The sequence below is a fragment of the Amphiprion ocellaris genome, chromosome 3 (genome assembly GCF_022539595.1).
Source record: "Amphiprion ocellaris isolate individual 3 ecotype Okinawa chromosome 3, ASM2253959v1, whole genome shotgun sequence".
NCBI lineage: Eukaryota > Metazoa > Chordata > Actinopteri > Pomacentridae > Amphiprion > Amphiprion ocellaris.
Window position 1 is genome coordinate 19,232,693 of NC_072768.1, and position 21,807 is coordinate 19,254,499.

Genomic DNA, 21,807 nt, shown 5'->3' on the forward strand with positions numbered 1-21,807 from the left:
TTTTTAGAGCGACATGCTATACTATGACATTTTTAGAGCGACATGCTATAATATGATGTTTTTAGAGCGACATGCTATACTATGACGTTTTTAGAGCGACATGCTATACTATGACATTTTTAGAGTGACATGCTATACTATGATGTTTCAAGAGCGACATGCTATACGATAACGTTTTTTTGGACGACATGCTATACAATGACGTTTTTTTGGATGACATGCTATACTGTGACAATTTTAAAGAGACATGCTATACTATGATGCTTTTTGGACGACATGCTATACTATGATGTTTTTTGGACGACATGCTATACTATGATGTTTTTTTGTACGACATGCTATGCTGTGACGTTTTTTGGACCAAAGGCTATACAATGACATTTTTAGAGCAACATGCTATACAATGACGTTTTTTAAATGACATGCTACACTATGTCGTTTTTAGACCAAAGGCTATACTATGACGTTTTTAGAGTGACATGCTATACTATGATATTTTGTTTAACGACATACTATACTATGACGTTTGTTGGACCAAAAGCTATACTATGACATTTTTTGAGCGACATGCTATACTATGACGTTTTTAGAGCGACATGCTATACTATGACGTTTTTAGAGCGACATGCTATACTATGACATTTTTAGAGCGACATGCTATAATATGATGTTTTTAGAGCGACATGCTATACTATGACGTTTTTAGAGCGACATGCTATACTATGACATTTTTAGAGTGACATGCTATACTATGATGTTTCAAGAGCGACATGCTATACGATAACGTTTTTTTGGACGACATGCTATACAATGACGTTTTTTTGGATGACATGCTATACTGTGACAATTTTAAAGAGACATGCTATACTATGATGCTTTTTGGACGACATGCTATACTATGATGTTTTTTGGACGACATGCTATACTATGATGTTTTTTTGTACGACATGCTATGCTGTGACGTTTTTTGGACCAAAGGCTATACAATGACATTTTTAGAGCAACATGCTATACAATGACGTTTTTTAAATGACATGCTACACTATGTCGTTTTTAGACCAAAGGCTATACTATGACGTTTTTAGAGTGACATGCTATACTATGATATTTTGTTTAACGACATACTATACTATGACGTTTGTTGGACCAAAAGCTATACTATGACATTTTTTGCGCGACATGCTATACTATGACGTTTTTAGAGCAACATGCTGTACTATGACAATTTCAGAGTGACATGCTATACTATGACAATTTCAGAGTGACATGCTATACTATGACGTTTTTTGGGTGACATGCTATACTATGACGTTTTTAGAGCGACATGCTATACTATGACATTTTTAGAGCGACATGCTATACTATGACGTTTTTTGGACCAAAGGCCATACTATGGCGTTTTTAGAGCGACATGCTATACTATGACGTTTGTTGGGCGACACTATACTATAGGCTTTTTAAATTGACATATTACTATGACGTTTTTTTTTGTTTTAGTTTTTTAGCAACATATAAGAATTTGAACAGTTTTAAAAATTACTATACTTTTACTTGTGCAATGAAATATTATTCTATGGCATTTTTTAGATGACATACTCTGATGTTTTCTTGAAAAATATACTATTTTGACAATATACTGCACTATGACATTTTTTGAAACACATATCATACATGACAATTTTAGGCAACATCCTATCATTTTGCACTTTTTGAACCACATAATAATCTTTTTTTTTTTTTTTTTTTTGCCAAGCTATACTATGAACTACAGGCCATACTATGTTATTCTTGAAAAGTATACTATACTTTGACATTTTCTGAACTACATCCTATACTATGGCGTTATACACAGAGTGCTTTGGTTACATGTTGATTTATAATCTAGATTTTTTTCTGTTTTGTTTTTTGACAGGATTACCACAGACATGACCATGAACACCATTGACACCCACCCGAGGGAGATGCTGCCTGAGATCTCAGGGCTGCTTGGTCGTGGTCTTTCTGGTCCTGCTCCAGAACGCCTTCATCAACTACGTCTTCTTTTGAAGAGGCCCTCAGATGCTGCAATCTCTGACCTTAAGGAGGAACTGCTACTTTCACTCTGTAACGAGACGGCGGTTATTTTAAAGACCCAGCTCCTGGCGGCTTTGACTGACAGTTTAACACCCATCAAAGTGGAACTACAGACAGTTAAATCTGAGCTGTTGGTCAGTATTTCAAACATCAAGTCCGACCCGGCTGCACTAAAACACACTGTGGGTGAAACGGAAACTTCACTCTCCACATCACCGACGACATCGTCACACTCCAAAGCAGAGCACCTGTCTGCTGAACTTTTAAAAGTGGACTATAAATGTGAAGAATGTGAGCAGCAGCAGACTGTGAGCAGCAGAACAGATGTGATCAGAAAGAAGTCATTTTCTTTTTTCTTTTCTTTCTGGTTGACTTGATGCTGTCAGATGCAGATGTTGGAGCTGATTCTGATCTTTCAGGATAAAAAAAGCTGCTTTTCCTTCACAGACTTTTCAGGAAATTATTCTCTCAGGTTTTCTCTGCTATTTATATTTTTATTATCTGTGATTATTTCATTATTTCTTTATTGTAAAAATAAAGTTTGAGGCATAAAGACTCATTTAGTTATTTTAATCCTGAAATCTTTGATGTAGCAGAACTAAATTTCCATTTTACTTCTTGTACTTCTGATACTAGAACTAAACGTATCTTCAACACGGATCATCTGGTTTTAATGAATCAGCAGCAACATCACAACAACAAATGAGACAATTTTCAACAAATTAATGAAACTGATGTCATTTAAAACTATCAGTTTGTTTTAGTGTCAAATTAAAGCTGATTACTGACAACTAGAACATTAACGTTACTGTTTTAATCACATTTAAGTTTCCTGAACGTTACATTAATGTCAACCAGCCACAGTTTTATGAACTTAATGAACCACATTACAGGAACACAACACACTTCAGCTGTTTACATGAAACTCAACACATTAGCTTGATGCTACGTTAGCTTTAATCATGCTACGACTGAGCAGCTAGCTCGGTTAGCATCGCTAACATTAAAGCTAATATTTACTATGCTAACTTTCTTCTCTGGTCAGAACACACACTGAAACAAACTCCACCAACATCTGGAGTGCATGGCACACATTACATCTGACACTAAAGCTGCATATGAAGTGCATTAAAAGCGGCACCGATACGAAAATAAACATTTACTTACCGAACTATTAGAGTCCTTTCAGTGTCTGCTGGTAGAATCAGCCGAAGGTAGAAAACTGGTTAAAACAAGCCAACGGGCAGGAAAACTGTCTGTGGAAAATGTTCTGCTGCTGCACCGATAAATAAACCAACAGTTATTATATCCGAATTAATCCAAACGAGGAGAGCAGAGTCTCTGCTGCCTCCTCCATAGGACCTGTCAATCATTCCAGACCGGACTGTCAATCAAGTAGTCCCGCCCCCTGGCTCTGCAAAACTTTAACGCTCTATAAAAAAATCATTATTGATTTATTTTAAGATCGGCCACCTGATCTCTCATTTTGACCACGGAAACTAACGAAAAAAATGTATGTACAGTCTATGCACCACTCTGTTTGGCTCCACACTTGCTGATGACCACTTCCGGTCTCAGAAAATTAAAAAACGGACCTTTTTTCGTTTCTGTCTCTTACTGATTTTACTTTCTTGTTATTCTAAATATAAAACGAAAATCAAAGCATTTTTAAAAAAAAAATCGTATATCCCTTTTTGATCACGAAAAGGAAAAACGCCTTGTATTTCAATTTTAATTTTTGTATTTTAAAACGAAAATCAAATAACCACTTTTTTGTTTTGCAATACCCGTTTCAGAACGGAAAATCCAGTTACCAGATCCGTACACGGACCATTGTGCCAGGAAAGTGTATGAGACAACATGCCCCCCACTATATCTCATTGAGGGAAAGAAAAGCTGATGAACATACTGAGAAGTGCCTAAAAGAATTTGCAAAAACAATGCGACTTCTTTCCTGTATAACTGTCGTATTTGACGATTTCATCCCTGCCATGTGTGCTACATGTATACTGTATACTGTATGTAAGTACTATCTGCAATACTTTTGAGTTTCAACTGCTAAATGGACTTAAACATCAGTAATTTTATTATTTACACCTTTGCTTGTCCCGCTCCAACATTTTAATGGTCTTCTGCAAAAAAGGCTAACTTGGATTTGCTTCCCTCATCAGTAATAAACAGTGATTTACACGAAAACACAAAAGTAAAAATATGTAGAAAATGTTTTAATTTTCCGATATAATTTCAGATGTCTTATTGTAAAGCTTTAAAAGTAGATATTTTCACAATTTATTCACAAATAGTTAATTTATTTTCGTTGTAGTTTACAATTTTAATCTGTAGAATTTACACTTACTCTCAATGAAAGTGGGCTTGTGCGGAAAGATGTACTGCAACATTTGTAAGGCACCTTCATTCCTGACCAGTAGATGGTGGTAAAACATTAGAAGAACTACTGGCAGTGGCTTTGTCTTCAGAGATTCTTGCAAAGACAGAGACTTTTCAATTTTTTAATTTTTCATCAGGATTTCCTGATGTATCCTACACACTTGTGTGTTATAGGTGAGGTTCTATTTTATCGTGTATTGAACTGCAAACTGTTGATTACGTGATGTCGCTTTGGTGTGAGTGCATATTTATAGATGACTTACTGATTGAAACGGTTTGGTACTTTTGCCCCAGCCTTTTCTATGTCTGTCCTAAAGCACTTCATATCTGTATAAACAGCAGTCTGCTCAAAGATCCAGTTTCTTGACTTCAGAAGCCTTCAGAAAGATTTTCTCAGTGAAAGTTGCTGCAGTAGGAGAAGGTTGTTTAAACAAATTCTTGTATACCTCACACATACACACATACCACCCTCCCTCCCACTCCTCCTGCACTCACACATCCTATAGTGGAACAGTTGGCCTTGAGCAGTATCAGTTTCATCTATTGATGCACCATGTCTGCTTCAAAATCCATAGAAACCACACACGATTAAGCAGTTATCTCCGCTGCCAACGGGGCTATCAGTAGTTTTGGGGTAGAAGCTGTTGGCACTTTGCCTTACGGGCATTATAGACTGTACTGTCAGCCTGGCTGCCAGCTTTTGAAGGAAATCGTGTCAGCTTTGACTTTAACTGACTGAGACTGAATGAGGTCATTTTTAGGTATTGTGTTACATGTCTAGAGTGTCCATTTTGTAACAGCTGCATGCGATGTGTGGGGGACTGCAGCCTTGGTCCAAAGCTGACCACCTATTCACTGCACACGGCCGGGTGGTATGCTGTCAAAAACGGGCATGGTCCAACTGGAGGAGGTATGAAGGGGGTGGGCGGTAAGTGTCGGACCCCTGGGGTCTGCAAGTATGTGCCAATAGCTCATACGCACATGTGGTGTGGTGAAAAATGGACTTGCATTGTTTGATCCACGAATGTGAGATTCTGGCGTGAATCTCACATTAAGGCAGCAGTGAACAGAACACACTCTCTGAGGGATTTCTGATGCCTGCTCAAGGATCTTTGTTAAGACTACATGTAATACAGCACAGTCATTTTGACAAGCCATATTCTGTTGCCATTAATGTGGTTATAATGCTATATTTGTTGCAAAAACAAAACAGCAGTTCTCACAGTGAAGCGGTCATAAAAGTGTGCTGACAGTCATTTAGGAAATGCACACATTACGACCAGTGGCAGTGTTTTCGCTGTAGAAAATACTTTCCCATTGTAAAACTTTAGGCTGTTAAGCAGTCTGGAAAATGTTGCCCCATGTCAGCACAGTTAGAATGAATGGTACAAAGGCCAGACACGGCTGTAGCTGTGAACTGTGGCCGGTCTTTTGTGTGTGAAACTAGCAGGCAAGACTCTCGATAACAGGAGAGGGGGGGTAAGCTAATTATTTTTAACAGCTTAACACGCCAATCAAATGAGCTTTCTGGAGATTTTTACAGACTGTTGTGGCTCACGTCACCCGAGTACATTAAACCTCTTAACAGAATGTCCCCTTTGTTTTTTGCATTTCACACTTACGAGAGTCCTCTGAGGTACTGTACATACAGCGCAAGCCATTTACAGACACACGCCCTGTTTATGAAGACACAGACAACAGACAGCACAAGCAAATGAGATTCTCCCAAATTTTTGTGGTTTTAGCATGTTGCAGTGTTTAATGCTGTGTGAAAAACAAGCAACATTCTGTATGTCTTCAGTGGAAAAGTTTGCAAAGCTAATGAAAAAGATATTCGTGGTCATGACAGAATTCTTGTCAAGGTAGTTCAGAACAGATGATGTCCATTTTTCCATAGTCAATTGTTTTCCTGCTGTAGAGGACCAGCTTGTTTCCTTTTAAAACAGAGCATCAGACTAGCTTGAAAAACAAAATCCCTCTCCAGTCACTGATTAAAGCCGTAAAAACGAATTTCTTTGTATCAAAATTTCATATCTTGAAGTGTTTTCCATGAAAATAATTCCTTCCTGCCTCTAAACAATCACTCCCTTTAGAATGTATATATCTATGGAGTCACCACTCCTATCTACGCCCACTCATCCCCACCTACTGCAGCTCAGATGGTGCAAGAAGTCACATAATTATCTGTATTTGGAAAATCCAGTCACTGGTGAATTAGTACTCCTGGCTATTCCAAGCAACTCTGTGAAAAGGTTTTTGAAAAGCATAAGTCAGGGACTGGAAACAAGAAAAATTCCAAGTTGCTGAATATCCCTTCGAGTACTTTTAAATCCATCATTAAGAACAATATGGCACGTATGGCATGTCTTCAAAAACTGAGTAATCATGCAAGAAAGAGACTAGTCAGGGAGTCCACCAGGACAACTAAGACTCCTCTGAAAGAGTTACAAGCTTCAGTGGCTGAAATGGGAGAAAGCGTTCATACAACTGTTGCCTGTTCTTCACCAGTCAAATCTTGATAGGAGAGTGGCAAAGAGAAAGCTAATGCTGAATCTCAACTAAAGTTCACTAAAGAGGCATGTGGGAAATGTCAAAAATGAATATTTTTGACCATAAGAGATGTTTGGAGGACACCAAACACTGCCAATCATCACAAACACACATCCCCACCATTAAGCATGGTGGTGGCAGCATCATGATGGAGGGATTTCTCCCAGCAGCATGACCTGGAAGGCTTTTAAAGGTAGAGTTTAAAATGAATGCAGTAAAGTATACAGAAATCCTGAAGTACAACTTGATGTAGTCTGCAAGAGGTCTGCAAACTGGGGCAGATTTGTTTTCCTGTAAGAGAATAACCCTATACTTTAAGCTAAGCATCACATAAATGGTTTAAAGACAACAAAGTCAATGTTCTATAGTGGCTGAGTCAGAACCAGACAACAGTCAGGCTGAGAATTTGTGGCCAGACCTGAAAAGTGCTGTTCACACATGATACCTGTGCAATCTGACAGTTTTGCAAAGAATGAGTAAAAGAATGAGGTAAAATTGTATTGTCCAGATGTACAATGCTGATTAAGACCTGTCCACACAGGGTGAAACTGCATCTACTGAAGGCAGTGAATACTTACACAATTACTGATTTTACATTTTGCATTTTTAATTATTTGACTTTTTTTGAAAAAAAATATCTGTTTTCACTTTGGCATTAAAGATTGATTTTTGTCTGTTCTTGTCAAAAAGGTCACATCTATACTGGCCATGAGTCAAGTGTGAAAAGCAATAAAAGGCCTAAACTTCCAAGAGAGAGGGAATTATTTGTATTGGTACTGTGTGTCTTCTAAAATATAAAAAGCAGCACATAGACTTGTTAGACAGTAAAAAACTTGATTTTCACTGGAGGGGGTCTTTAAAAAAAGCTTTTTCTTACCTTGAAAAACTGAAGAATGTTACCAAATAAAATAATGCATTAACTGTCATGTTTTGTATGTGGTCTTGGAGACTCCAGACCCAGACTGAAAGCTGAAAAGTATTCCTTAACATTGTATTAATACCTTAATCTTGGTTTAGATCATCAGCAACATCAGATGTAAAATGCTTTTTTTTTTTGCTTTTTTTGATGATTTGTGGAATGCTACCATTTCAGTGCTTTTCTAGACATTAGGTTTTCTTCCAAGAATATGTAATTGGAGGATTTTCATAGAAGAAAAAATGGACATAATGTCTCTGCTTACTTTGAGCATAATGGACTCCAACTCTAACTAAATAAATAATAAATAAATATAATAATAAATAACTGAAGCAGTTTGTTGAATAAAGAAAATATTTCAGTCTTTCACAGAAAGAGACAAAGAGTGTATCAGTCTGATCTCACAGTGGTAGGTAAAACCATTTGGAAGTGATTTATGTCCTGCTTTTCACTGATCCATAACCCTGCATTTGACAAGGTTAACTCACATCAATCACCTCTCTGAAGGTCCTCTGCTCTCAGAATCTACTTTTTCTCCACGCTTGACGAAATAATAGGTTCTTGTGTCTTTTACCCAAGAGACATGCAGACTAGTCTTCTTCTGCCAAAGGAAGATACGATCTCTGGATGAGAGAAAAAATGGGAAATTCCTAGAAGCTGAAACATTTGGTTGCACATTTTATTAATAGGACTTAATGGAGAAAAAAATCACTTCTGTTGTGATCGTTAATCACTGTACCTCTACAGAAAGGTGTGGTCACGTTTAACCCACAAGAAAGCCCCTCTATTGTCCAGCTATTCATATTTCAAAAAGCCCTCAAAACCGCAGCAATGTCCTTCCCCTCCAAACATCTCCACCCCTTTGTCTACCTGCTCTAATTAAGAGCCAGCCCAAGTGCCGCTGTCTAGTGTTCAGCATGTCTTCCTGTCTGGATTACAGAGTGTGTGTGTGTGTGTGTGTGTGTGTGTGTGTGTGTGTGGGAATGTCTTTATGTTTGATTTTGTGTATGTGCTTCAAACACACTCAAATATGGCCTCAATACAGACACATGTACAATTGGTCTATTAGCGTCGCGAGTGGGACACTCATTCCAGTCTGTCTCTTGATAGGGCTACTCAAACACAGACAAAACCACTTCAATGGACCTCTGCAACAGCCAATGACAAGCTTTTAAGCTCTCCAGGCTCATTTTCTGTCTGAAGTTGTTCTTTTTTTTTTTTTTTTTAATAAATGGAGAATACTTAATCAAATATACTTGTTTTATTTTGAAGTATGTCTGCTGCAATTTACCCAGTGCACATTATACTCTGCTTTGAAAGGAGGGAGCAGAGATAGTGATTAATTAGGAAGTATCTGCATTAAATGGGCTTTTCAAGATCAGTGAATTGTTATAAGCATTTCACATTTATTTAAAATTTTACATGGGCACTTAGTTTGTGAGGGTTTCCTTTTGGATTCGTGGTTTTCTCCCACAGCACAAAGAAATGCAGATTAGATGATTCAGAGACAATAAATTGCCCTAAAGTGTGTGTGTGTAAATGGTTGCTTGGCTTTGTACATGTTACTCATACAATCAGTCCATCTGAAGAGCACACTGCCTCATATGCCATGTGTGCCAGAGTTTCATCTTCTGCAATGACACTGCATAGGTCAAGTACATAATTACTCTTTCGATTTTTTTTTTTTTTTTAAAGAAACATTTTGTTCAAATCTAAAAGGCTGCAAATCAGCAGCTATTACATCGTCTGAAAAGGGGGAAAAAGCAGCACTTGAACTGATCCAAGTGTTTCATGTTTAGACTATAACAAATGTCTCCTCTTAAGAAAAGAAAAGCTTCCAAACCCATAATTTCAAGGAGGAATGTGTTTTACAAGTGATTAACTTCATCTCTGGATGTGTGTTTAAACTGGAGCCTTGTACAGCTGTGGATTAAATAAAATGACATGTGGAACACGGATCAAAGCTACGCGGATCAACTCCTGTGCATGGCTATTGTGAAAACTGCATTTTTTGAGACACCACAACTGCCTTGAAAAGTTCTCGGCTAACCAAGAAAGATTTGAGATCTTTGTTTCAGGAAAAACAATTTGTCTTTTTCTGTCATCAGAAATTATGTATAATGTAAATAAATGAGTAAACCAAACTGCCAGCTCTTCTGAAACAACCAGACTTTCATTTCATAACAGCACTGATCAATCTTTCTGCTGGCCCTCTTTAAGCCGTATGCCCGGTACCTACAGTAGGCCATTGTTTGCCTTCTGCACATGGACATCCCAGACAGTGTTGAATGAAATATAAGAAAGATTCATGAGCTTTTCACATGTCACGATGGCAGCAGGATTTATTCTGTTTTAGCGCTCCATATGGCCCTTCAGCTCAACGACACGCTCTAACCAGCTGCTTGTGACACATTTGTTGGCACAGAGTGCAGCATCAGTGGCCACTTTGACCAGACTGTCAGTCTGGCAGTTGCCATACGGACAAGAATCGACTCAGATTAATTGGCCCAGAAGACTTGTTAGACACATGATTAGATGTATTCCTAATTAGGCAGTCATGCTTCAGTGTTAACCTTTGCATTTACAGCTTTGTTTTAATAAGAATCACTAACCATTGTGCAGTGTTTAATAATTCTTTATGTACTATTTGTTTTATTTTTTTTAATCCCCTAACAGACTGAAAAGAAACTTTTAGGATAGCTTTCTAGAATTTTACTACTGATGCTGTTCCTGTCATTGCTACTTCAATCAAATGGCATGCGTCTTATAATAACAATTCGATTTTTACTTTTCCTTCTAGTAAATATTGGACTCGCTTGACTTTTATTTGAATGTTTCCTTTTTCTTTCTTAACCAGATGGTCTCCATAGCAGAAATAAATAGGCTGCACATACACAGCAAAACACTTTTTTCTCCAAAGCTTTTATCTATTTGGGTGATAAAATACTTTTCAAGGCAGTTTTCCAGTATGAGGCCACTGCAAGCAGCAGAGCACCTTTCAAGCATGTTTGAAGAAACCAAGGCCACACAGAGAGACCATTGGAGGTGGGCTGATGCTTTGTTAGATAGGCACGGCATAGCCAAAGCAAAACCTTATGTTGTTAGTCCTCTGTCGCACCTTTACACCTCTCTCATCTTGAACTATTGTTGAGTGGCCCTTCACTGACGTGCTGTTATCCCCTCATGAATCCACACACATACAAAAGCTTAAGGGATCCTTTTCTCTGAGAGGAGATAGACCCGTAGACCAAGACAAAGGCTTCAAACTTTCCAAATTATCTCTTCTGGGTGTTCTTCAAAAGGTATTACAGCTATCTGGGAGAATCATCTTAAATGCTTATGCCCTACATGTCAAAGCAAAAAAAAGTCTTATTGTGCAAAATGCACATCATAAGCAGCAGGGCCTTCATTTTTTTCTTCTTCTTTTGCCAGGTTGTAATTTTACGTTGGCACACACACGCACCATATCTGCAAGAATGTTATAGAAAATGTTTGATCTTCACATGAATGTTGAGTCTGTACACACAAGATGCTTATTAGAGCAGAAGGTGGAATTTTTCTTCCATCTGATTTATATCAGGTGCAAGACCATGGATGGGTAATTTGACTGATAGAAGCATTTTTATTATAGAGTTCTAGTTGTGGTGGAAATGATAGGTGTGCTTTACAGCATTTTGTGGACTGAAGTTTACGCCCTTTCTTTTGTCTACATCTGATTATCCCAGAATGTTTGTTTAGACTCATCCCTGTATGGGAGCTTCACCTGGAATTTGTAGCAGTGGCCAAGATGAAGACCAGCTCTGAGATACACCTGGTGAGGGACAACAAACAGACAAGTTTAACCGTCCTGTAAAGGATCCTTTAACCACAGCTGACATCCCTCACATGATCCAAGTCACACTGATAGCTGGTAAAGCAATAAACATAGAAAGGGAGTTGAAAAATTCTAAACATGAGTAAAAACACAAACCTCCTCTGTAAAAAGCTGTGATTTCGTTGTCCAAGACTGATTGGGAAACAAATGAATGATTAATGTTAAATGTATTTATTCAAGTCCACTGTATCTGGGAAAATCTGATTTCTGCCCATTTTGAATTTGTACAAAAGGATAAAACAATACAGCCAGTCAGTACATGCTCATAAAACCAAAATAAATACAATTACAAAAGTTTTGTACTGAGTTTAGAATGATGTCATTTACAGCATTTATGTACTTAGGACTGAATGTGAAAGTAGCACAACCAGGATTTAGATAGGCTTAAGACTATTTTAATTGAACAGCTTGGTTGTTTATACAAACAGCTTTTGGGATTTCTTCATGTTTTTACCTGGCAGCGTTCAGAAGGTTTCTTACTGGGCTGTAAGCTGTTAAGTTTTTTCCCATCTCGCCTCCAAAACTATAAAGTTTTGTGCTCCAGTTCTCTATGGAAATTCACATGCTGATATGTAAAAAGGACTAATCGAGGAAACAAAGGCAAATATTTTCTGGAAGATTTTAGGTGGATTAGCTATATGTCCTGCATTACACATACTGTATGAGTTTTATATGTATGTCTTTTTCTAAAATCCAACCTTCATCAGAGGAAAATTTCTAGATTACTGACATAGTAAGTTGTCTTAAGTGCCTTTGCATAGTGGTTCAGCCTGTTTGTGTTCTCCCAAATACAACTCCAGGTGGGAAGCCAGTGGGGGATAATGTCTTTGTACGTGATCTCCTTCTGATATGTCGGGTAAAAAGAGCACAATACTTGTATTATATTTGACACCTATCTATCTACATCCTCACCTAGCCCTCAGTAAGCTACATTAAAGCCTTGTGCTACAGTGCCACAGTTAACTATTTTAAAAACACCCACTGAGAGCAAGGATGTTTTGTATCATGTCTGTAGACCTTGGTGCTGTCACATTCCTTCCCTGGCTACAAATGGTTGGAGTGCTGCTTTCTAGGCCCGTGTCTGACAAAGAACTGTTGTTTCCCAGCCTTTTCTCTCTTCACACGCCAGCCTCTTTGGCTTAGAGCAGCTGCTGAGGCATTAGAATGAAATTGTGGGAATATTTGTTCTACTCGCTGTCGATATGGTCTTACCATTGATTCTGTCCATCTTGCCTTCACATGTGACCTCTCATTTCCTGGACACTTGATATGGCATCAAAGTGATTTAAACATGCATTCCCAACCACTGCAAATGCCAAATTTGAGAGTTAGCCAGGAATTCCTTAATAGGCAGCAGAAAAGTTAGTTTTAGGGTCAAGATTATACATTGGCACATAAAAAAGCCCACCAGAGACCAACAAAGAGAAGTATAACCAGATATATGCTTAGATTTCTGTTCCATAAACTGAATTTTGATGAATTCTTATTTTGGATGTATAGGACTTAATAGCAAAACAGAAAAAATACATTCAGAAAACCTTAAGACAATCACCCTCTGTTATTTTTCTTCTAACTTCTTGTTAAAATGTTTTAATAATCAATGAAGAAAACTATTGGGAAAATACTAGTTTTCAGACCAGGGATGTGCTGTGCCTATTTTTCCTAAGTTTTCATGGAATTAGTCTCAGCTGGTGTTTCCATGTTAAAGCAGACATTTAATGAGATGTGGGTACCCGTCAGTGGACAATTTTCTTATCCTTGGCATTATAGTTGACCGACTCTAATGTCATTTTCCACATACAAACATGCACTTTGCTTAGTCTTTACTTTTGCTGGTGTGGAGAATGATGACTCACTGGTAAATCATAGGGAAAAGCAGCAAAGTTTTAAGGCCTCACATGTAGTTTCAGGATGGTTCTGTGAAAGATTGGCCCAAAACTTAGCTGCTCTTCACTTTTACCCGTAAACTCACTTGAAACTGCTGCAGCTGGGCCCACAGGACCACACACACCCGATCCCAAGCATCACTGTACAAATCAGGGAAGTATGAGCTGAAGTGCTGCTGGCTTAGTGCTGTGAGGAGAGAAGTAGTTACTTCTTTCAGCACCTCTACAGACAGGTTGCTCACGGGAAATAAACCATCAAGCATGGATGTGTAACCGGATACTATTGCAAAGTTAATCACCAAGTTTAATGGTGTGCACTGCACTGTTGCTTTAACTACTGCATAGCTGTAATGCGGTGCATGTATTTTATTCTGAGCAATACACCAATAAACCACAACATTAAAACCACTTAAAGATGCAATTCCCTGCTCAGAAACATTGGGTCCAGGCATCCCCCCCATCCTCCCTGATAGCAGAATGACAGTGTGGTGCAGTCAGACTCTTATGCTCTACATGATGTTCTGGCTAAGCACGACTGCCAGCAGAACAATGTGCCCTGCCACAATGCAAAAACTGCTCAGTAACAGCCAGAGGAACACAACAAAGAGCCCAATCAATTTAAGCATTCATGGGATGCACTGGTACAAGCCTGATCCACAAAGGCCCCACCCAATATCCTGGTGTCAGACACCACAGGGCAGCCCTAGAGGTCTTGTGCTCATGTCTCGGTGGTTTAGATCTATTTTAGCAGCGCAGTGGGGACTTACACAACATTGGTTATAATAGTGTCTGATTACTGCATGATATGAAGAAAGGTACACAGATTGTGAAACATATCATGCAAATATAGTTGCCTCCAAATCATATCAGTCTTATTATTACATTACTGAAGTCTTCATTGGTAAGACATTCCATAATTTTAAGGTTTCAACCCAACTGAAGAAAATCAGTGGTCTGAACATATTTAGCATGTACTAGAACTTAGCAAGAACTTTACACGCAACCTGGTACAAACACAGTGCAGGGGTGCTTCTTAATGTGGGTGAAATTGCGGAGAGATGTACTGGCAATTTTCCTATCAAAGACCTAATCTTTTTGTGAAAAAACATTATAGCCAATTTAATGTTAGAAAACTCTAGCATACAGCATATTGCTTTGGCCTCGGACATCCAGTGTCTATGAGGTGCTAAATCGTGCACAGTATTCCGTGTCTATTAAAAATCAGTTTAGCCTGATTCCTCAGCAAATTTATGTAATTGTGTTCCAGACATCCACAGACTGTGCAGAACTGCTCCACAAACTGCCTGCACAGTGTGAAAAACAGTGTGAGGTGTACAGATGGAGGAGAGCAAATCAATAGAACCGGTGTGTTGACAGATTCTATGAATTTGACGCTTAATGAGACATTTGGAAAAGGAGTTCACACTGTTTTAATGCAACGCTTTTATGTGTTCAGCAAGAACACAGCCTAAGCTTTTTTGATATTTTTTCCCCTTTTAAGGGTCTTTGCTGCAAACAATGTTGTATTCAAACTCATTACATCATTATATGACTTTCAAGACTAATGGATCAATAAACTGGTGAGTGTTTGGAAGAGTGTGGCTTGAGTAAACTTTTTGGATTGCATGCTTTAACTTTGAGAGAAGTACTGTTTGCTTAGGAATGCTAATAGGTCATAATCATCTCTGTATTTTCAGACAAATCTCCTGAAAAAAGCCCCTGCACTGGCTGACTTCTGATTTTCTGATTTGTACCCCAGACTTGGCAGCCCCGAACAACAAAAGAACTTTAATAAGAATGATTTGACATGAGTATAAATACTTTCCATGGGCAACTGACCCTTTCCCTGGACACACACACTCCAAGATCAAAAGGGTGTATCCTCTAGACTCTAAGAGTTGCTGATTAAACACTTTTCAGAAGTACTTCCTTTCCAGTTCCAGGGTAGATCTGGCATCGGCATATCAGATGTGTTTCATTAAGTTGCATCATGAAATACAGTCGGGTATGGGTGTGTGTACTGTAAGTGGGACTGCAATATGTGTATGTATGTGCATGTGTTTTGCTGTATTTCTCCGTCTGTGTAGATGGTGCATAGTTTTAGCTGGGGAGGGGAAGTGACATGGCGTGTTGCCAGTCAAGTCTCAGTTTTTTTTTTGAGAAACACTGACACTGAGACGGAGAAGGGGAAAAAAAGGGCATTGTTCCAGCAGCAGATACCAGCTTTACTGCCAAATCCCTGCCGGCTGGACTGAAAATTTCAGCCATGTAAAGAGAGCAGGAGTAGAGCAGGACCTGACAAAAGATGACATTGGCTTGTAAGTTTTAGGCGATGACGCTCAGGGGGATTCCATTATGTGGCTGTCACACAGCATTAGGCGAGACAGCAAACACTTTCATGTGTGGATTACCATTTACCCATTGGAGATAATAGATATTTGCCTTAGCTAATCCATTTCTCTATTGATTTTCCCCCCCCTTTAATAACTTCTTGCAAGCAAGCAAATGTTAATAAGTGCAAGAATGCTGACAAGTAAGAAGCTGGAACAAAGGGCTGTGTTTGACACAGATAAGCTGCTTATTGTAGTTTTCCATGAAAATATGAGACACATGATCAAATTTGACAACTTTATTTATTTCAGACATAAGTCAGCATACAGTGTGATGATATTACAGAAAAAACAACTGCTATCTTGAAAGATAATTGTGTGGAATGTGTGAAAAAATATCAGAGGAGCTAAAAATAGTCTTCATTCCATAAAAAAAACTGACAAAAAGTAGGTCAAACGGTGATAGCTGTGTCTGTTAAAGAAGAGGTCAAATGGCTTCAAATTTCCACATTATGAAGGACAAGTTTGGCAATGTTGTACTTCTGATGAATGAGATATTGTACCTTGTGAATCTGATACAACACCAATGTTGTAGCTATTGATACTACGCTTTCTTTTCCTTAATATACTTTTAAAAAGATCACTTATTTGTATGGAAATTACTTTATGCATCATATAAGTGCATCGACTGTGCAGAATTCAAAGGTGATATACTAAGAGAAGTCATAATAAAACAGATAAAACAATCAATAATGAACATACATCAATGTTAAAACTCATCTGGCACAGTTTCTCATATCAGGTAAAATATCTGCTAAACCAAACAGTTAAAATAACACATTTTTAAGCATTAACAGCAAAACAACATAGATAAACCTTTGAAGGAAAATGCACATTTACAGCACCAAATCACCATATAATTGTGTCTATACAACATCACATCAGACTAATAAGTGATAAAGAATATGTCAATTAAGACTACAGACAATTACCTTGTTTTTTTCAGTGCTTTTTTTTTTTTAATTGTTTCATGTATGCCATCAAGCTCAATACAAGGCTTTTTGTCTTCTTTCCTGAAAGTCCCTGGAATGGTAAGGGAGGACGGTATGTTCACATGTTTGTTGTCTGGGGATTCTTCGTCCTTGGCTTTGGCACCGGTGAAGGTTTCTGTCCTTCAGCAGCTGTGGAGAGCTGTGGAAGTCTGTTTTCACTCTGAACTTCAGGCTGAGACACTTTCTGGTAACAGGCTCTTGGTGAAGGCTGGGGGCTCGGGGGCGGAGAGCTCTCAGTCGGGTGCATAGTTTCATACTCTGGGCTAATGGAGTCAGGATCTCGCTTGTTTACGGAAAGCATCCTTAGTTCCCCTTTATTCCTGTGTCTTGTGTGGGTTTTGTTGCGCTTGTGACGGCAGCATGAGACGATGGTGATGATGAGCAAAAGAAGAATGAGAGCTGCTGCTCCTGCTAACGCTGCCACAACAGTCTGGCGTGTGAAACAAAGCATAGGTGGTGGTGGTGGTGGTGGTGGTGGTGGTGGACTTTTACAGGTTGGACGAACAATGTCACTAATCTCCTTGCTGGCTTTGTTTGCTGCAGTGCACGTGAAACTCCCCTCTCCTTTCAGCTGGGTCAGAGAGATGCTCAGTGTTGGTCTTGTTTCACTTGTTAATGTCTTTCCATCAAGTGTCCAGGAGAAGACCAAACCCTGAGGTTTGACAACATCGCAGTTAAGATTAACAGCATTAAACTTGAAGTCACAGACATAACTGAGTCGAGGTTTTGATACTTTATCCATCATACAGAGGCGACCAGTCCACATTTTAGCCAAAGTGCCATTGGGATAAAGCACCTCTGCTTGGTAGGTCCCTGCACTTGAGAATAGAAGATTCTTCAGAAAAAGAGATCCAGTTGCAGAGATGTCTTGTGGCTTTCCAACTGATACTTTCCCTTGCTCCCTGTAGAATATGAGTGTGCTGTTATGAGTCCATTTCACCAAATGTGAGTTTGCCAGTCTTTCATAGACAAAAGGCAGAGTCAGACTCTGCTGCCCAACAGCAGCGTAGAGTTCACAGATGTCCTTTGTTGCTGAAATGTCGATGAATCCCAACAGAAAAATAACACCAAGTGAGGCAGCAAAACACGCCATAGTATTCAGAAGTATGTGCTGTAGAGAGTAGAAGGTATCCCTGCTCACTTTTGTCAAAAAGTGTTTTGTCAAAGTCTAGGTCAAGGCGCAGTCCTGTCGAGGCGAGCTGTTACATTTGCCATCCGGAGCACAAATGGCAAATAAATAACAAACTGCCAGCTCTTCAAGGGAAGTGATGCCTCTGTAACATGGAAGCTATGGGTCAAGAGTCCACTTTCAGTTCTCAAAAGCCTTCTAAAAGCATTTTTAAAGTCATGTGGTAACTAACATTTTGCAATCACATGCCCTTAACATTTAACACTTAAATTCACTGCCGTATTTCCAAGTCTGACCTTATGGCGAAACATCTGTGGTGAAAACATCACTGAACCACATGAAACTTGATTAACTTCTAGTCAAGTCAGTTCCAGTCTATTTTATTTGCATACAGTAGCCCAACAACACAAATCACAAATTTTGTTTCAAGAGCACAATGTGCATAGTATACAGCGCTGTCTGTTCTTCGATGTCCGGTTATAAAAAACAACCTCCCAAAAAACTTTAAAAATAGAAGAAATTCAGGAAGTGCAACCGAGGAAGGATCCATCTATTTCATGTGAAGATATATGTCATATGTCATATGACACAGATGATAAGTCTACAAACATAATTTATTTACAATATTGACAAAGAAGATGAAAAAAAAATGTTGACATGTAAAACTCATCATTCATATATTATCTTACTTTGTGCTTATTTGAAAGCTTAACTTATGTGAGACTGCTGAGGTGAAAATCAGTCACCAGACTTCAAATGAATATGGATTCACAAAACACAACATGAACAACCCAATCAGTTTCTAAGTGGCTTGATGTGTGTTCTACAAAGAAACATCCTGTAATACTCAGTCCAATATTTCACAAACTTAATATACACAGTATATTAAGTTACTGAAATAATATGAAAGAAGTTCCTCGATTTATCACCAGTCAGATATTTCCCTTCTGGCTTGTGCATAATTTATCCTGGTTATTGGTTTTTAGCCTGTCAAAGAATACAGATGACTTTTATTTGTCTACTCTAAATTGGTTTAGTCACAGCTGCCTTTTCTGATAAAGCAGCTGAATAATGAGAAGCCACAGCTTCATGTAAATATCTGCTGCAGCGCTTTTGTTTTGGTGACTTCAGTGGAGCAGCTCAACTATAGGCTGTGTGTGTTTTGTAATCAGAGATGGTGCCCATGCTGTCAATTAAAGTTGACTTATTTCAATAAATCTTCTCCTGAAACATCAACTCTTGTTCAGAAAGCTACACAGATATATTTTACTTTTGACAAAAAGAGGCTCCAGGCAGAGTTTCTCATTCGGCTCAGTGGTTTGATCCAGCAAATCTCCAAGTGGCACACACTTTCAGTTAACTTCACTTTCCTCAGGTTTTTATTTTGGTAAATCTGACAGTGACTTAGCATTTTTGTCATGTTATTAAATAAACAATTTGCTTCGGATCACCATAATCAGGCGATTGTTCTGTAAATCCCCTGAAGCATTTCCAGTAAACCGGAGTCATTGTTCACTTAAAATCCAGAAATAACCATGTCATTCCATAATTCATGCCATCAACAACCCTGTGAAGAACTTCTACCACTGTGTAGGCTCAAGCAGTGCTGGGATGAGTTCATTTTGCACCCCGCAACTATAATTTCATGCAATTAGCAGTGATTCACAATCTTTCTGTAACTCTCAGCACCTTCAAAGTGCACCCATAGCAAGACGAACACCTGTTTCTTTTAGTTTCACCATCATTACACTTTTTCCTACCCTGAGGCAATAGATTGATGTAAAATGTTAGCTATTCGAAGGGGCGGCGTACTGAGTGCTGAATGCAATGAATTCCTAGTTAGAAGTGTTGTAAAGATTATATCTAGAAGAATTTTCCCTGCCGGCCCAGCTCACAAATAGAGGCATGTGTAAATGTACGTGCATGTGTGTGTTCATGTGTATATGTGTGTGTATGTGTGCTGAGTTAAGAGCAGCAGGTTTACAGACACAGGTAAAAAAATAAATAAATAAATAAATAGCAGCAGACATATGGTACCCTTGTGTTTTATATCATAGCTGACATGAAGCAAAGAAGGTGCCTATTTTAAACTCTCTCCCTTTTAGATCAGTGTCTGTAATACAACACTTGGCAACAAAAACTCTGACAGAAACGCAATGAAGGTTGTCACCTGGAAGAGTTTTATGACCCAGCTTTTTACATTAGTAGTTTATGCATTTGTTTCAGAACCACCAGCAAAGAAAAAAAAGGCGATCAAATATAGATGTATGAAAATGTCTCGAAAATGTGTAGAAATTGCAGACATTTTTATATATACCCCAATATTCTCTCCCCAAAAAGAGCCACGCTGTACATCGGGTATCGGTGCAAACACTCCCAAACACCCTTAAAGCTGAAAGCCAGAACCTTTACCTTGTAACATATGTTTCATTTCAAATCCAGAGTGCTGGAGCTGAGCCAAACCAATGAAAAACACATCACTGTCCTAATACTTACAGACTGCACTATACAAAGATAAATCCTGGACATATTATTTGGGGATGTCATGGCACCAGTCCATGAGATCTAAATCAAACTGTGTCTGCAAATGTTTTTTATCCAGTCACAATCTAACAAAGTTAGCGCTCACACCTCAGAGCTTCTTTCATTTAAATCATTAGCACCAGACATAATGACTGTGATTATTTTTCCTGAAAGGACATTAAAAAATTAGACTGTTTGCACGACATGATTTGCTATGTGGGACTTGGTTTGACTGGAAGTTTGTGATCTGATCACATCTGTGATTGTCTCCATCTGTTACAATGAGAGAAGAATAAACTCTGTCCTGATTCTGTTCACTTCTGCTCCTCTCATTCACTGTGTTTCCTGACTCTGCCTCATCTGCAAAAGTGTTTCTTCATACAAGACGGTTTCAGAGGAACTGAGCTGCAGTGACCACAACTAGTGTCTGATGACATAGTGACATAATATGACATAAGTAAAGGCAGAATTTTATGAGTTTGGTCTTTAATTGTTCAACAAATAAACAAAAAAAATGTTAATCTTTTCTTACTGGGAGGAAATGTTCATGATCCACATAGAAGCTTGAGTGGAAAAAGCAACAAAGCAGAGCCAATTATTGTTCATGATTATCCTGGGCATTTAATGTGCTTACTTGATTATAGTAACTGCAGTCACTGCTAAGGAAAAAGTGTTCTCTTTCGGTCCATATGATTTTATGCAAACAGTACCCAGTGTATCTGGTGTCAAACCAAACCCTGCCGGTTTATCATCTTTTGACATGCCCTCCTAATTGGCTACAAAGTAAGGTCTGAATAGACCAGGCATGGGTTAATTGGCCTCAGTTTCTGGTCCCTCAAGCTCTGAGGCAGGACGCCCGTCTGCCTAGCTGATGTTTAATTCAGGAGCCCAGATGGAGGCCTAACAGCCTGGCTGTGAGATCCTTGACGCCCACTTTCACCAGACATGGCTGCGACTGTGGATGGCCCCGGGGAGTGAGGGGGGTTCTGGAGGACCCCTCCTGCTCTCCACAGTCAAAGTAATCTGGAGGACAGTGATGTCACCTAGAGCCAAGTGCTGGTTCTTTGAACTGAGTGGACAGGAGCT

The 21,807-nt window shown here is 38.7% G+C and overlaps 1 protein-coding gene and 1 long non-coding RNA gene across 6 annotated transcripts in view; one reads left to right on the forward strand and one right to left on the reverse strand.

The window, feature by feature from the left end:
* LOC129348553 (uncharacterized) overlaps positions 1–21,807 on the forward strand; it is a 159,469-nt gene that overhangs the window by 13,454 nt on the left and 124,208 nt on the right. The window lies entirely within an intron of this gene.
* Positions 16,302–18,304, reverse strand: LOC111578847 (hepatocyte cell adhesion molecule-like). The gene has a single exon (XM_023285820.3). It carries the CDS (start codon positions 18,160–18,162, stop codon positions 17,128–17,130), a length of 1,035 nt encoding a protein of 344 aa, XP_023141588.1. The 5' UTR covers positions 18,163–18,304; the 3' UTR covers positions 16,302–17,127.